The 16,106-nt window shown below is 40.3% G+C and overlaps 2 protein-coding genes across 4 annotated transcripts in view; one reads left to right on the top strand and one right to left on the bottom strand.

The window, feature by feature from the left end:
* Window positions 1–1,146: 1,146 nt before the first annotated feature.
* On the bottom strand, window positions 1,147–11,452 carry ZUP1 (zinc finger containing ubiquitin peptidase 1). The gene is made up of 9 exons (XM_065681018.1): window positions 10,977–11,452; window positions 9,847–9,957; window positions 8,777–8,886; window positions 7,872–8,040; window positions 6,257–6,445; window positions 5,770–5,938; window positions 4,967–5,118; window positions 4,405–4,625; window positions 1,147–3,195 (listed from the first exon to the last, which is right to left on the bottom strand). The coding sequence occupies exons 2-9, from the start codon at window positions 9,926–9,928 to the stop codon at window positions 3,148–3,150; spliced, it is 1,140 nt and encodes a 379-aa protein (XP_065537090.1). The 5' UTR covers window positions 9,929–9,957; window positions 10,977–11,452; the 3' UTR covers window positions 1,147–3,147.
* The window catches only part of KPNA5 (karyopherin subunit alpha 5), a 21,577-nt gene continuing 16,833 nt past the window's right edge, over window positions 11,363–16,106 (top strand). The window contains exons 1-2 of one of the 3 annotated variants that reach the window (XM_065681015.1): window positions 11,363–11,515; window positions 13,688–13,833. In XM_065681015.1, coding sequence (XP_065537087.1) covers window positions 11,512–11,515; window positions 13,688–13,833 — 150 coding nt within the window. In that variant the 5' untranslated portion in view covers window positions 11,363–11,511. Of the gene's footprint in view, window positions 11,516–13,687; window positions 13,834–14,491; window positions 15,147–16,106 lie in introns of those variants that run through there. The other 2 variants (XM_065681016.1, XM_065681017.1) reach the window with 2 other exon arrangements.

Genomic DNA, 16,106 nt, shown 5'->3' with positions numbered 1-16,106 from the left:
ACAACTAAACACTAGAATTACTAGAATATTACTAGCATACTAGAAGTAGATGGATGGCTTCAATGACATTCACGTTATAGTCTTTGTAAGTTAGTATCGTAGTATATATAAAAAAAGCATTTGGATAAATCACATATAAGTTAAATTTAATATAAATAGACAAAAAAAAAAAAAGTGAAATATTTTGTCCCTCAAATTTGAATTTACAGAGAGCTGTGACACTGTTCCAAAGGAGAAATAAACACATTTTCAAAATCATGGTAGAAGAGTTATGGTTTCTGGCAAACCCAAGTTTATTATCATCACAATAACCACTGGAAGCTTTTCTGAGAGTTAATGAAATCTACATAAACAATAAGCTGCATCAGCACTCAATATATAGCAGACTCAGGCGGCCTTTCAGTCATCAGTTTGTGCTCTGCCTTGTGTAGGGCTGGAGACACTCTTGCACTATTTTCAGAAAACACAGCTTGCGAGCAGCTAGGAGCCCCCGCAATGACAAGTCTCCGTGATTTACTTCTGATTAGAAAAGTGTATTACTCTTTCTCTTGCCCTGCCTGCTAGGAAGTCGATCAAAGTCCATCTTGGAATTTCATGACCACAGTCAGTTTCTTCACCCCTCAGTTAACCAAATATTCAGGGTCTTGGGAATAGATCCAAACAGGATCCCGTTGTCTTTCTGACAAAGATTATAAAAAGTTCAGCTTCTGTGAACCCAGTCTGCCAAGAGGCAACAGTTAATTTAGTTAGCATCCAGCCTAAATGCATTCTCTCTCAGGGCAAACTTTTGGTAGCAACAGAAGCCAAGTCCTGGGTCTCCCTCAGGTTATTTTGATATTTTATTACCCTACTGCTTTCTTACCAGTGGTGCCCAGCTAATGTTTGAAAGCTACCCCATTACCCTGCACCAGCTGCAATGCCCTGAAAGGCCTATTGCTTGTTATACCATGATTACCTTGGGTGTTTGGACCTTTACGTGGCATTCCTGGGGTCAAGATGAAAGAAGCGAGACACCAGGAACTTGACCTTCATAAATGTGTAATTAGGCCTGTGTTGCTCTGACACTCCCAAAGCACTCGTTAAACAAATAAAACCCCAAACCACCAAAACAACCCAACAACCAACCAACCAAAAAACATAAAAAGGAAAAAAACAAACAATAAAATTTATTAGGATTTTGGCATAAAGCCATGCTTACACAAAGAACCAAGTATCTCAAATGGCTGGCTTCTGTTCAGTAGGTGACAGGAATTGTCATCACAACAGCCCTTGTAATGGCATCTTCAGCTGGATCAAATGAGACTTCCACTCTCCTGTTCACTTACAATCTACCTGCTCTGTGGTGATTACACAGGAATCAAACAGCATGTACAAGCCAGTACAAAGAGATTATTTCAAATTTGGCACATTATAGCATTTCACAGAAATACCGGCTAAGTCCCAGTGGCAGGCTGAACACAGTGAAGTGCTGAAATGAAGAGCTGGTGCTGAGCTACAATTCCTGCTTCTTAAGGCTTAAATATCTGGGCACAGTGTCAGATTAGTAAAGAACATGCTTGGTCTGGAATTAGCAGAGCCTTAGCCAGGAACAGACTCAGCCCCAGTCACAGGGGGGGTGAAGGAACAGTACAGAGAAGACTGAAGTCTATCTGCAAGACATTAAAAGATCACATGGCTGCCAAACTTGACATGGCCTAAGAACATATGCCACAGAGAGCAGGGCTAATATGGCAGCTAATGGTCCCCCAATTCCAAGAAACTATATTCCTAGTCTCAGCCCCTCTAGCATCCTGAACATTTAACTCTTTCACAGGTTAAAGGCCACTTTTACACACCTACTGAAATTTATCCATTTCCATACTTTAAATTTTTTACTTTCACGCATGTTTCAGAAAAATTGCTGATTTATGGGCTGTAATACCTTTATATGTTCATGCGTTTCATACTTCCAAAAACTACTGGTTCTTATTATCAGAGTATATTAAACATGACAGAAGCAGAATGGTTAAGACTCCTACACCTACATCTAGATGTTATCATGCAACAGTTTAAATTAAAAGGTAAGTATCTGAGCTCTAGTTACAGTAAACAGATGCTATGGCATAATTCAGTTGCTTACACAAAGGCATCCTGTGCTATCTGCAACAGACTCAACCATTCTTCCCAGCCTCCAGCTGCCCTGCTGGCAAGGGATGATGCTTACATTCTGCCAGAGCAGCATGTCTTAGATACAGCAGGGTGCCTCAAATGCCCAAGATACTTGTTTCAGCAGATAGCTGCAGTCTCTTAAATGGCATTAACCCTGCACAGCGAAGACCCTACTTGACAGTCAGTTCACACATCCTTTTGAGATGCCTCTGAGACCTAGGGGGGATGTACATTAGAAAACATAAACAAAAACAGAAATTAAAAAAGGATACTATACCACACTACACTCCAGTGGACTGTCTTGTGCAGCCCCTAAAGCACAAGCACCCCACGTTTTGGACACCACTATCTTAGACCTCACAGCCAATGCTAACACTGATCCACCCCACAAGCACACATTCATGTTTACATGTGACATATATATGTAGAGGAACCAGCCAACTAACTGAAAAGAAGTTCAGTAGCAAACTAATCCCTCGTGGAACATATTGTATTGTGAAATCTCTAAACTCTCTCTGTACTCGCAAATAGCTGCAGGAGAATTTGCTGAGGCATAACAGATATTTGTTGATCAAATTTGGTAAGAAATAGAGCACTGGCCACAGAGGCAGCATAAATATATTTACCGAGGTAAACTATGACCTAGCACTCCAATAAAGTAGTTCCACAGTATCTATCAACTGCTTACTGGCAGTTACCTGCAGTGCATAGTTTGCTATGGAACGGTAGGTGTTGCTTGGTAACTTAAGCAACAAAGAAAATACCAAATTTTCTTTTAAGACAAGCACTGTAATACTTCAGAGTTACAGAGTCATCAAGAGGGCACAGCTTTGACTGCAGATCAAAACAACAGGTCTACTCCAGTGTTGTGCTTCTCCAGAGCCCTCAGGCATTTATGGAGACATAGTTTAAGTCTAAAATCATGAAGATAGGGTCACAGTCCAGAAGTTTCTTGTTTTACATCCAGTAAATTGCAGAAATAGGTAATAAAGGCATCCTTTAAGGAATCTTCTCTGATGTTAAGACCTGAGAAGCATGGCAGCGGGCCTAAAAAAAGGTGGAAAGAGTGGAAAGAGATTAGTTTAATGAACAGAAATACCACTTTAAAGAACATTTTCCAAATTAGTAGTTTTGTAAGTTTAACTAGTATAAGAGGTTATATTTCATCATAATTAAATGCGAGCTTTCAAGACAAAATTCCAAAGAACTGATATTTTTAAATATAAATCAAATCTTTGAAAAGAGGAAAACACCAGAAACCAAACACCACCACCCCCACTGCCAAATCCCACACAATACTCTTCTTTTTATTGCGTTCTGAATTTTAAAGCTTTTGCCAATAAAAGGAAGAGAGGACAGTTGTGTTTAACTGATATTCCTTACATGTTCAGGGCCAGAAAACACTTAATACCTTGTCTTACAATACAGATGTTAAATACAGTTGAGCAGGTAACTCAGTCATCAGTTACGTCACAGTTTAAATAGAAGTCCATCCTGAAGCTAGTGCTAGAATATGATGAATAGTGCTGAGAAGACACCACAGAACTGGAACATGGGTCCTCAGTATCAATTTGTTAATGTAAGAAAGAGAAAGCTTAAGAAACAACAATTGCATCTGACATTCATCTGAAGACTTTGAAAGTCTTAAAAGGCTATGATGCCCAAAGTGAAACATGTGGGTAACACCAACAGCTCAAACACGCAAGTTGCTCAGATCTGTATTCTGAATATATAAAGATCTAAGTACTTTCAGAAAGCAGAATGCACTAGTTATAGAATCCAAGCTGAGGAGACATGGGATAGTCAGGCTTCAGTTTCTGTGAGCCTTGTTCTTCAACTATCAAAGGCTGACAGACACCCCCTAGCTTTACAAAGTCATAGTAAAAGCCCCGAACATAATTCTGGACTATGAGTACTCTGTAAGTACCTTCTATGTTAACAGTAAGTTATTTAGAAAACTCTGTAACAAAAATGAAAGGAAAAAAAAAAGCCTAATTTACATCTGCAAACATCTGCAAGCCACATAAAAGACTTTGAAGTTGTCAGTTACATCAAGGTGGCATGCATTTGCATGAAAAACAATTTTTGGTTTTGATAGCCTGTGATTACTCAATTCACAAATAAGTAGAAAGTGGCAAAGAAGAACAAGGAAAGTGATGACAAAAATATCACTATGAACCCATACATGCATATTAAAGAAGAGATGCAGATTCTTCTAGATTTTCTTAGACAGAAACTATTTTCTGAAATACTTACAGCCTTCTCTTCCAAGGCGAGTACACCATCTACAGCCACTATCTGATATTGTTTTTCTTTTAAGCTACCCAGGTATTTCCGGAGTAGTTTGAGACTAGTACCATCACTGTTTTGTTCTAGCAGTTTCTGCATTTCTTGGGAAGGACATCCTGGGTCAAACAGTAGCAAACATAAGGTTTTATTCTTCTTCTCTTCTATTCCAACAATAGTACGACTATGACCTAATTTCAAAATATCAAGCTTCAGTATTTTGAAAACACATAAATCCCATTTTCTTCTTCGTAGCATACTACTTATTTTCAGATCAAAAAAGACATTGAGATTTAATAAGTAAACAGCAGATGTGAAAAAGTTGAGAACCCAATTACATCCAGCTCTCTCATCCAGTAAAAATACAAGCATTAATGTTGTTCTTACTAAATAAAAGAAAAAAAGAAAAAAAAAAGGAAATAAAGTCATGTCTTCAATTAAATGAAGAAGGAATATAAAATGCTGCTCTGATGTGCAGCACATATAAAAAAAGATACAGAATAGGAAGAAACCAGTGTATTGTGATACGGACCTTCATGTTGCAAGTAGAGGGGTGGCTTGGAAGTACACACAACCTTTGCACCACTTCCATTATCTGCAGAATAGTAATGCAAAACCCACTCAAATAAACGAGGGTGTGTACCTGTAGGGCCTGTTGGTTTGTGAAAGTCAATGATTTGACACCTACAGAACATTTAGAACGAAAGCAACAATAAGATTTCAAGTAGGTTGTTTGTTAAAACAATTTTTCACCTCTCAGTTCCTTCTGCACCAAGAATGTTTTCTAAACACAGCAATTCCAGGCATCAAGTGGCTGTTAACCCTTTTCCCCTTTTTTCTTTTTAAATACAGAAGTAGGGGACATGTAATTACAAAGCAATGCTATATATACTGTTCAAACCTGGAAAATTTATTCCGTAACAAAGAAACATTGTTCAGTCTAACATGAACTTGTGGTGCTTGCAAAAATTAAAATGCTAGATTTCTTTGTATGTGATACATGTACACTACAGAACCCAATTAACAGCTTTCAAAATTGTATTCATGAATAGCTGAAATTCAGATTCTTCTAGAGAAATGAAGTTTTTGAACATGTTTGATTTTACACATGTGGTGTAAGTCTTCACGAAGTTTCAAAGATCTAGGTAGTTAGTCAGTTTATGTAAATGCATAAGCAGTTACACAGCTTTATGCTGTGCAAAATCAGATCTGTTTATAGGCTGCTTAAATTTAAAGCCATAAAGTTGGCTTTGTAATCACACAGTTGGCAATTCTGACCTTGAAGGTTACAGCACTTAAGCTAGCACATAATAATAAAAAAAAAGCAATACTTACTTTATCCTTAGACTGGTTAACAGTGAATAAATTTCACATGCTCCTATCCATGCTTTTGAACCATGTAATCTGTTGTTGAAGTGAGATGCCCCATGAGGATCAAAGCCTTCTCTCCAGGCATTCTCAATCATGGACTGAATCTTCGGTATACTAGGAATTGCTGTAGTATCTGGAACAGAAAAGGTTTTGAATGGTGGTTACAGTTACTGAAACAGTCTATTAAAAATGTTCAGCTTCTTTCATAAGAGGCAGTTGACATTATAAAGATGCACCAAAAAAACCCCTAAAGCTAAAACTTCAACCACATCATGCCTTGCCAGTATTCACCCCTCTGAATCTTTCCACAGGAAGCTACAGTTGTATAACAAGCATTTAATAGGTATCATTGACCTAGAAAGCCTTGCTGTGTAAATGAAACAGCAAAACATCAATCAGTAGGTTGTCATCCAGTGTACATGAAACAAATAGGCAGCATTTTGTTTAATACCTCTCAAGCAGTCATTATACAAGCTGTTTTGCAGCAGTGAGGAAAGGAGCATTTGGAAATTCCTGTAACCACAACCCCAGCCTCTGTCGCCCAAAGATGAGTGGAAGTGATCTACTCCTGCTGAAAGCCAGACACGCCTCGCATCTTTGTTTTCATTCTGATAGTACTTGCACAATGCTTCAACGATTCCTAAAACAAGATGAAATATAAAGTATATCTGTAAAATGAACTACAAAGTTTGCCATGAAAACATTTTTTCCCAGCTTGGAGCAGATATAGGTTAAGAAAATTAATTTAAAAATTTCTAAGTGATCCTACATTATATCTAGAACCCAAATCACAAAACATTAGGACATTACACCTATTTAATTTTGATGGTCTTTAAGCTTTCAAAATTCAAGTTACTTTTTCACTGCTGCTACACAATGAATATTTTAAGTGACACAGCTTGGACTACATTATAAGCTGTGATACACATAGGAACTATTACGGTGAAATAGGAAAAATAACATCACCAATAAAGCATGCCTATGCTGCTGCCACCTCCAATGCAAGCTCCCCTTAAAACCATGGAAATACTTATGCATACTATGTAATTCTTATGCTCCCCACAAACTATTTTTTTCTTGAAGAAACTAAGGCAAGAAAAAAAAAAGGTAAAGAATTTGAGAATTACTGCAAATATTGTTTTAAAAATCCACTTGGAGGATATTCCAAATCCTCTTGTGTTATGCGAAAGAACACACCTGGGAATACTCTCTCCAATCTGTAAACGTAAATTCTCGAAGGCCCTTTTATTGCCATGCTACTGTGAAGACAATTGTTCCACAGCCACAGGTTATTTTCTGAATTCCTCTCTGAAGTCTAAATAACTGCCAAAAATGAAAACTTTTAATCTATTATTTCCACTCAATACATTTTATAGAGGAAATTTTATTTTACCTGTCAAGAACCAGATGGATATTTTGTAAGCTAGAACAACTAGCAATACGTTAAAAGACATCTGAACTGTGGTCTTGGTAAGTGAAGACAAGCAAGCCTTTTGAAAGGGATCAAGAAATCCATACGCTCTGTATATTTGTACCAATTATAAAACATTTCAAAGATGTATCAAGTAGATGTCTACTCCTCCCAGTGCTCTCCTGGACTTTGTAACCAGAGGAACACCGCGGTTACCCACTAACATGTTACTACAATTAACTGAAATAAGACAAAAAGCAACTGTAAATTTTAACCGCTACATTAAGTCAGGGACCAATGACTAGCAACTAGAAAACAAGCATACGCTCAAGGACACCAAACTTGTAATAAGACATTTGCATCTTTTGATACTTTTTGTATTTGCGCTCTTAACCAAACAACATGGTTCCAAGGTTCCACAGGAAAACGAAGAAGAAAAAAGTCTTCAACATTAGAATAAAGATTAGAAATACACTAAGCTTCAACTTCCTTATTAGTTTAGGACTAAGTATACATTGATCTAGGAAACCAGGATTAGAACTAGGATACAACTAATACTAAACATTCAATTATATGCTTTCTTTAAGAGAAGTTTGGCCACTACAGCCAAGCTCTAAAAAGTACAGTCTTAATTGTAGAATTCCAGCATTTTTACCTGAGGTTTTCGTTTTCCCATCATCTATACCAAAAGCCAAACTTTCCATCATGTCAGCTTTTCTCTTGTGATAATCAAAAGGCTGCATTCTTCCTCTATCAACTTCTCTTTCCATACTCTTTAGGAATTGCTGCTTGTAGCCTCCAGAATTCTCCAACCCATACCGTCTCTGTGAGGGACAGAATGTGCATGATTTCAATCACATTTTTTAAATGAGCCTGTACTGATTTTGAGAAGCTGCATGAAAAATCAGTAACTGAAAAGCAGTGAACAGCGAGGCACAGAAACTTCAGATTTATGTTTTAGAGCTTGCCAGGCTTTAGTCCTGAATAGGAATGTGGGAATAGGAAAGCCACACCTAGAGGAACACCTTTCTGCTCCCTCTTGGGCAGCCAGCCATTGGCACAGAGGCAGTGAATGGCCAGGAGGTAGTGAGACTGGGAAATGAGCTATAAAGGCTGTCAGGTGGCAGAGAGGAAAGCAAGACCTAGCAGGGAATGGTCACTGAAGCAGGTGATGGTATCCAGAAGACCATGCTGAGGGCTTTTGAGCACGCTGCCAGGCAACATGCTCCAGGCTGCCCTGCAAGGCAGAGTACAGTATGAGGCAGCAGGCCTGCTGAGGCCCTCAGTGGGAGCAGTACAGCATGCCCTATGAGCATCCAGCCCCATCCCAAGCCAGCATCACTCAAAGCAGTAAACTCTAGCTCAAGGCAGGCATCAACATTGCTGAGAAGCTTGTATCTGCCTGTAGCCACATCTGCATCACTACTTCAACACAGCCTGTCTGACTGCACAGGTCTGACCTGGCATGACAGTTCCTGGTCATTACAGCTCCAACACAGGCACATCAGCTTCTAACAGCACAACTGTTCACCAGTTTACCATTTAGAAACATGACTGTACCTGCAGCTTTCTAAATTCTTCCCTCTCTTGCTTCTCTTCTTCTGATTTCTGCCGTTTATCTTCTTCAGTTTGGAGCTGCTGAGCCAGTTCTAGATCTCTCATGTTTCCACCTAGCCAGGAATAACATTCCAAAGAGAGAGGACTTGACTGGGAGGTTAACAACACTTTGGTGGATTTTTTTTCTTTTTCTTTTTTTTTTTTTAATATTCTTTTCTAAGCAGACATACATAAACACAACTGGGCATTAAATTTAAGAGATGTATCCCACATTAATCTGAGCTGTTAGCAACGAGCATGAAACAGGATTGACTGCATTCAGTTTACCAAGACTAAGCATCTTGACTTTGATGCAGTTCATGCAGTTACAGGAGCAATTACTTGGCAAGTAACACCTGTACCTCTACTAATAAAAATGCAGCTTTTGTTTGCTATGTTTCACTTCACTGTTAGCAACAAGTCCCAGCTTCTTGAATACCACACACTTATTAGCTTCTAGGATCACTACCAGCAGTCTTTTAACAAAACCAAATTGAGGATCAGAGAACCAGATAGGGAATCTGCAGGATTTTATCAGCCATGCTAATAAATAAAAATAATTTTGATTCCTTTCCTTTATTGCTATACCTAATGAATCAGCATGAGCATTTAGAGAAAAGAATTGGGAAAAAAATACGAAGTTTTCATAAGCTACAGATTTGCAGCTCATCCCACCGGAATGTACCACATTCCATTTATGTAAAACTATGTGTATGTAAAACTTCTATAGCACTAGAAGAAAATATAATATAGCCATCTTAAACATTCTTCGCTCTGAGTTTTAGGTTTTGGCTAACATACAGTGACTTTACTTAACAACCATGCACAGACAAGTGTTTCTTTTAGCACATATAAGTAGGTAAAAACTAGGGCAAGTGAATGGCTATTAACTATGTTAACTTCGTCATATATGTGTCAGTTTCTTTTTACATAAGTTAATATTTAGTTAAACTTTTGTCTGACATTCTATACTACAACATGCAAATACCTGTAAAAGCTTTCAATTATTATCAATACTTCATCCTTTCACGTACCTTCCAAAAAGCTGTTTTCCTCCAAGTGCAAATCCACATGTTCTTCAAGAATCTGAATGTTTGTACAGGTAAGACTACACATTGGACATTCGTAAAGCTGCTCATCATTTCCTGCATTTCAGGAAGAAATGCAGTTTCTTGATTAATGCAATTCCTAGGGTGCGTTTTCTTTCTTGCGTTTTTTTTTTTTTTTGTGGGTTTTTTTTTTCTTTTTTGAGGGTCTTCTCCTAATTGATACAGTCTAAGATAAATAAATTTCTTAAATAGTTACCAGCAACTTTGGACAGTTGGAATAAGATTCTCGCTATGCTTAGAATAAGATACAGTATTTGAATAAATAACAATTTTCCTTACTCCAACTTTATTGACCAAAATATCCTTGTTGTCTCCAAACCAATGTTTAGCACTTCGTAACACATGAGTGCTGGAGCTTTCCCAAGTCTCTACCTCAAACCAAAAGCTACCTTTCCCTAACATGTCCTACAACTGCTCTATGGGATCTACAGGAAAATTTTTCACAGTGAGAACAGCCATCAGAATAATCTCCACAGAAAAGCGGTGGATTGCCCAACACTGAACGCTTTAAAGATTCAGCTAGACAGGGTGCTGAGACATCTACTCTAAGGCATGTTTTGCCAAGAAAGGTTGGACCAGATGATCCTTGATGTCCCTTCCAAACTGGTATTCTATGATCCTGTCTAGAATGAGACTTCAAGGGACAAGTCAAACTTCTGTGAGCAAAAGTTATATGCCAAATAGGTAACAACCACCTCCCTATCCCATGAAAGCATTACAATTTACTTTTATTGATACAGACAGCATATTTGGGGAATGCAGAACACTACAGGTTCGTCAGCGTTACAGCTCTGGAACAGATTTTTCAAGCGACGCCTGCATTGCACTTCACTCGCTGTTCTAAGCGACTTCTCCCGACCGCCTTCACTCGAGGCCCCTAATACGCACTCCCAACAGTCTCTGGGTTCTCCAGCCACATCCTCTAGGGCGACAACACGGCTGAAGGAGCACTCAGGCAGCGCCCCAACACGGCGGAGTCACCCGGGCGGTGAGGCCCTGGCACAACCCCAACCTCCGCGGCTCTCAGGCGCGATCCCCAATCCGCCGCCGCTCACCTGGGCCCAGGTCCCCCAGCACATGCCCGTGCCGAGCCCAGAGGTGCGCCTCCAGCTCCCGTCCCGCTGCCTCCCCGCAGAAGGGGCACTCGGGCAGCCCCTCGGGGGCCGGCGGGCGGCAGGCTGCCGGCGGCCCCAGCTCCGCCGTGTCGGTGTGGCGGCGGCGCTCGTCGCAGCGCTGCGGGCCGCCGGTGGCGCCGCAGAGCGGACAGCAGGGAGGGAGGCTGGGGTTCGCTGGCCGGGGCTGGTGTCGGCGGTGCCCTGCCGCCGCCGCCGCCGCCTCAGGGCACACCGCCTGCCTGCACACCCCACACACCTACATCACACCCCTACCCCGAGACGTACTACGTCACGTCCTTTCCTGCCTAGGGGCAGGTGCCTGCTCTCAGGGAGCATGCCGGGAACGGATGGGCCCGCCCTCCCGGCCTGTGCGGAGCGCGGCGGGTGGCGTCCGCCATCTTGAATTGCGATCGGGTGCCGGTGCTGAGCTGAGCGGGATTTGCTCGCTTGGAGGGCGGCGGGCGTCTCCGCTTCCATGGGTAAGAGCCCCGAGAGCCGGCGGGAAGGGATAGGGGGTTTTGCACCCCCGAGGCTGGGCGCGGTGCCTCTAGCTGTAAGCTCTCCAGCGCAGGCCGGTCTCTGGCAGGCAGCAGTGGGGCGTTGTCGAGCGCGGCAGCTCGGTCCCCGTCAGATGGGGCGGTCGTTGCTGGGACGGGGTCTCCGCTCTGTGTTCGCCTCTGGTTTCTCAGATCCAGAGCTGCCAAGCCACAGCTTTCCCTCCCTGCTGCTGGCGGAGGGGAGTTTCATCCCCTCTTCGCGGGATGTGGATGAAGCGCTTTGCCAGTCGCTTTTCGTGGCCGGGGTGGGTGTCCTCACGGCCGGGCAGTCGGCGAGGGGCTTGCGGTCTGACTTGGCTGGTGCAAAGCATGCAGGCAGTGCCTGGCCTCCCTCGGCGCTGCCAGTCTGGGAAGGGACGCTAGTACAGTGCAGAGCGGTATTTAGGGAGCCTTGTGTAGGCAGGGAGGAAAGAAATGCTAGTAAGATAGGGCTTAGTCTAGGCACAACAAGTGGGCGAGATGCAGGATGTGGTGGGTGGAGGGATTTAGTGTTAAAGCGAGCGTAATTTGCAGAGCAGAAGTGTGGACTTCCTTGGAGATCTAGATGCAGAAGGCGTGAAGCTTGAATACATCAGGGGCTGCCGGTCTTCTTGCCCTCGTGATGTCTATACCTAAATCTTTGTGGGGGGAATGAAGCTATAAAATCATAAGCTTTTCTTGTTGAATATAGCTCTGAAGAAAGCTTCCTTCCGGTTGAGCTTTTGTAAGTCTTTATAGAGCTGGAGATCTAAACTGTGTAGCTTTGAGTGCACACATACCTTGTTTGTTTCATTGCTTGGCTTCACAGTTCTACTTCCACAACTAAATTGGTACGGTGCAAGTGATTAAGGAAGTGACGATGTTCTAGGACTAGTTAAGCCAGTACTGTTATTGGGAAAACTATCTGCTTAAATAGTACCTTAAAAGTTACATGACATCTAAGGGAAAATTGCTTTAGACAGTGGCATACTTATCTTCGTGGTCCAGAGATGGCAGTAGTTTACTAAGCTTCTTGTGAAGCAAGTGTGTCTGGGTGAAACAGGCTGCAGAGTCCTCAGAGTGTCTTGTCGATATCAGCGTACATTTGCAGATTCTTTTTCTCTCGCAGCTTATGTTTATTGCTCAGCAGTCTGTGGTACTGCTGATACACTAAAAAACGGAAGGAAAAAAAAAATGTAGTCCCAGCATGGAAGTTTATAGAGAATTGTGTACATTTCAGGAGATGTAGTTCAGGTGCTTTCTTCTTGTGGAAAAATTCCAGACAAGTAAGAGTTCATGTAGGGTTTTAAATCATATTTTTGACAGATACAGTTGTAACTTTGACAGTTACAATTTTATCTTTAGAAGCTAGCCCCATGATATTAACAGCCTTTTTCAGTCAGTTTGATCTTTTCAGTGACAGAATCATATTTTATCACTTTTATCTTTTCCCAACTGATATGCCCGAAATGACAGCTTCTAATCCTCTAATCCATCAAAAAAGCTGTTAATTAGAAGGAATCAATCATTTCATTAGTTTAAAATGGGAAAGAGTAAGCTTATCTGGTGCTACTGACCCTTAATTTGTGCTTCTGCATACAGTTTAAAAGGAAATTAAACACAACTTTTAGGTCCTCTGTTATGTTTGCAAGATAAGCATAAAAAAAAAAAAAAAACCAAAAAACAATACAGTAGTATATTAAATGAAGCAATAATTACTGCAGGTTTTCTTCTTTGATTTGTCCTTATTTCCTAATGCATTTAAGGTCTCCTTTATGAGAGGAGGAAGCAAATTACTTGTGACAATCAAAAATTAACAACATAATTTTGCTTTTAGTTTCTCAGTTTGTTTATAAAACCCATAATTTCTTTTGCAGGGGATTATGCCCTTTAATGAAAAATCTGATTTGTGAGATGAACTGAAGTTTAATCTGCAGTTTAGAAATGCCTGTCTAGGCAAAGCTTTTTCTCTTGATTTCTACTTTAAAGAGGTTTTATTGATGAACTGGGTATTGCAAACAGCTACAAGAATATATAGCTGCTGCTGTAGATATTTTTGTATTAAAAGAGATACCATGGTTGCCTTTCAAGGTTTGGCCTTTTGGAGTAATTTTTACTTTTTTTTTTTTTTAATAGACAACATGGCGAGTCCGGGTAAAGATAATTTCAGAATGAAAAGCTACAAGAATAACGCACTTAATCCGCAAGAAATGCGAAGACGAAGAGAGGAGGAGGGAATCCAGCTTCGGAAACAGAAAAGGGAAGAGCAAGTGAGTATCTTGGTGAGCTACTAAGTGCTTATGAAGCTGGATGCAGGCACATGAAAGGACTTGAGCAGACTCCTCCTGTAGAGCAGAATCCGGAGCACCAGATTGACTGTCTGTTTTCTGTGTAGTCTTGGGGAGCATCAGGCACCTCTCAAAAAAGTCAGCAGGAGCACTTAAGTCACTAGGGCACATGGAGGAGAGAGCTGTGTCTTAAGTTTAATCCTTACACATTTAAGACTGGTCTGAAAGGATACTTTTCTTCTCCAGTAAGGAGTGAAAACCTTGCATTCTCTTCCAGAGTTTGGGCCAAAATTGTATTGTTAGAAGGTTGAAGATTATTTTTGTCTTTGAAACCATATTTCAAATGCTCAAGAGCTTTTCTACGGTAACTTAGTAAGTTGGCTGCCAGTTAGTGATCTCTGAACATACATCCCTGGATATATATAATTTGCAGTTCTCCTTAATGAATTTTTAGTGATTGGAGTACATGGAGCACTGTGTAATTTAGTGGTTTGTGTTAGTTCTTTTACCCCAAATGTTTAGTAATTTCTTGCCAGGAAATTAAGGAATATAGTTTGTCTTTCTCTTTGGTCTAAAGTGGCTGAATTTGTCTTCCGCAACCTAGAGAGTGTCCCAGGCACTGATCTACAGTCTTCCCTGAGGTGAGAATGCTTACTCTTCTCCTGGGAAAGTGGTGCTGCTTCATGGAAAAGAATTTAAGTTAGTTAGGCCAGAGAGGTAAGAGTACGAAGTCGTATGATACTGGAGCATTTACCTGTGATTGGGTAACTGCATTGCAGTTCCCACTGTAAGTTTTGTTTGTGTATTTTGTAGTAAATACTCCCTAGGTAAATTATGAAAATAATGGGTGTTTTCTCTCCCATGCTGTCGTAACAATGAGAATGATGTTATGTTCTCCTTGATCTTAATATGTTGGACTGGTGCTTTTTGACTCTTCCTGAGCTGGGGACAACATGTTTATGCAGTGAAATGAGATGCTTTTGCTCCAGAAGAAATTCTAACTGGTAGATAGACCATGATCCTAAACAATAACAGTTTATGCATATCAGTCAAGAGGTGCTGTGTCCTTATTGAGTGCTAGAAAGAATGACTGGAATGCTAGAAAGAATGGCTGGTCTTCCTGAAGAGGAATGTTTTTTGTCTGCCTTTGTGGGCTTAAATGGAATTAAACCTTGGTTACTTCCAGGATTCTGCAGTTGTTTTGTGCCCAGGATTGTGCTCAGTCCAAAAGTGTGTTGAAGAAGGGAGAGAATGCCTTGGTTTGAAATATGGGTAAATGTAAACTGGAGTTGCTTCTGCAGTTTTGGGTATGTACAACAGTAGAAATCTAGGTGTCTGTAGACACCCACAGGACAAAACCTTCAGGATTTAGTAGGAGGTTTCCTTATTGTACTTACAGTGAAATCTTGGTAACGGGGCTGAGATTCTAACGTTTTTTTTAAAGATATCAATGGTAATATTCTTGGAATTATTTATTACAGTAGTTGTAGTACTGTAAAAAATTTAGGTTTGGTGTCTGGAAGAAAACAGGCTAGTGTGATTATTTTGCTTGTATGCCAGAAAATGAAGAGGCAGTTGTAAAACATAGCTGATACCTGCACTTTAGTATTTAATGTATTTTGAGTGTAGGCAGTGCAAGCAGCCAATGGATTTTTGGCTGCATGCACTGTAATTTTTGGACATAGGGAATGTTTAATGTAACATAATTTAAAAATTCACTTTGAAGCTACACTGTTTTTTCTCCAACTATATTAAAATACAGTTTTTGTTTTAATCTTTCTGCACTTGTACCTGAAATATAGGCACTGTTTAATTGCCATTCAGAGAAAGCACATAGATCTTAGACCTTCTGTGGCAGGAAGGAATGCAGTGTGCTGAAATACAAACGTTGACTCTGTGTTGATGATTTTAACCTATAAAATAAAAACAGAGAAAATAAGTTGTAGGATACTGTTCCTGCTTAAAAATAAATGCTAATTATGAGGGATAAAAGCCTAAAAGCACAAATATCTGTATCTTTTTCTTACGTGTGGAAAAAAGATATGGATCTTTGCTAATTAAAAAGAATCTCAATTTTTAAGTGTCTCTCTGAAGTGTTGTGCTGTCAAGATACAGATACAGTAGTGTTTTTCTCTTTTATGCTCTTTAAACTTTCATGTAGAATTCCATTTGCATGGATGAGTGGGAAGGTGAGTAAATGAAATACTTTGACTAGTATTGGTGAAAGCATTTCTTCAAGTGTATGTCATTAAAACTTACCATAGAGT

Source organism: Lathamus discolor, chromosome 5 (genome assembly GCF_037157495.1).
Source record: "Lathamus discolor isolate bLatDis1 chromosome 5, bLatDis1.hap1, whole genome shotgun sequence".
Taxonomy (NCBI): domain Eukaryota; kingdom Metazoa; phylum Chordata; class Aves; order Psittaciformes; family Psittacidae; genus Lathamus; species Lathamus discolor.
This window is presented reverse-complemented; position numbering and strand designations above follow the sequence as displayed.

Coding starts and splice junctions, on each gene's coding strand:
- ZUP1 (XM_065681018.1), bottom strand. CDS start 9,928: ATGTGTAGTCTTACCTGTACAAACATTCAGATTCTTGAAGAACATGTG. Junction 6,446..7,871: donor TGGGAAAACGAAAACCTCAG/GTAAAAATGCTG, acceptor ATCTTGTTTTAG/GAATCGTTGAAGCATTGTGC. Junction 5,939..6,256: donor GTATAATGACTGCTTGAGAG/GTATTAAACAAA, acceptor TTTCTGTTCCAG/ATACTACAGCAATTCCTAGT.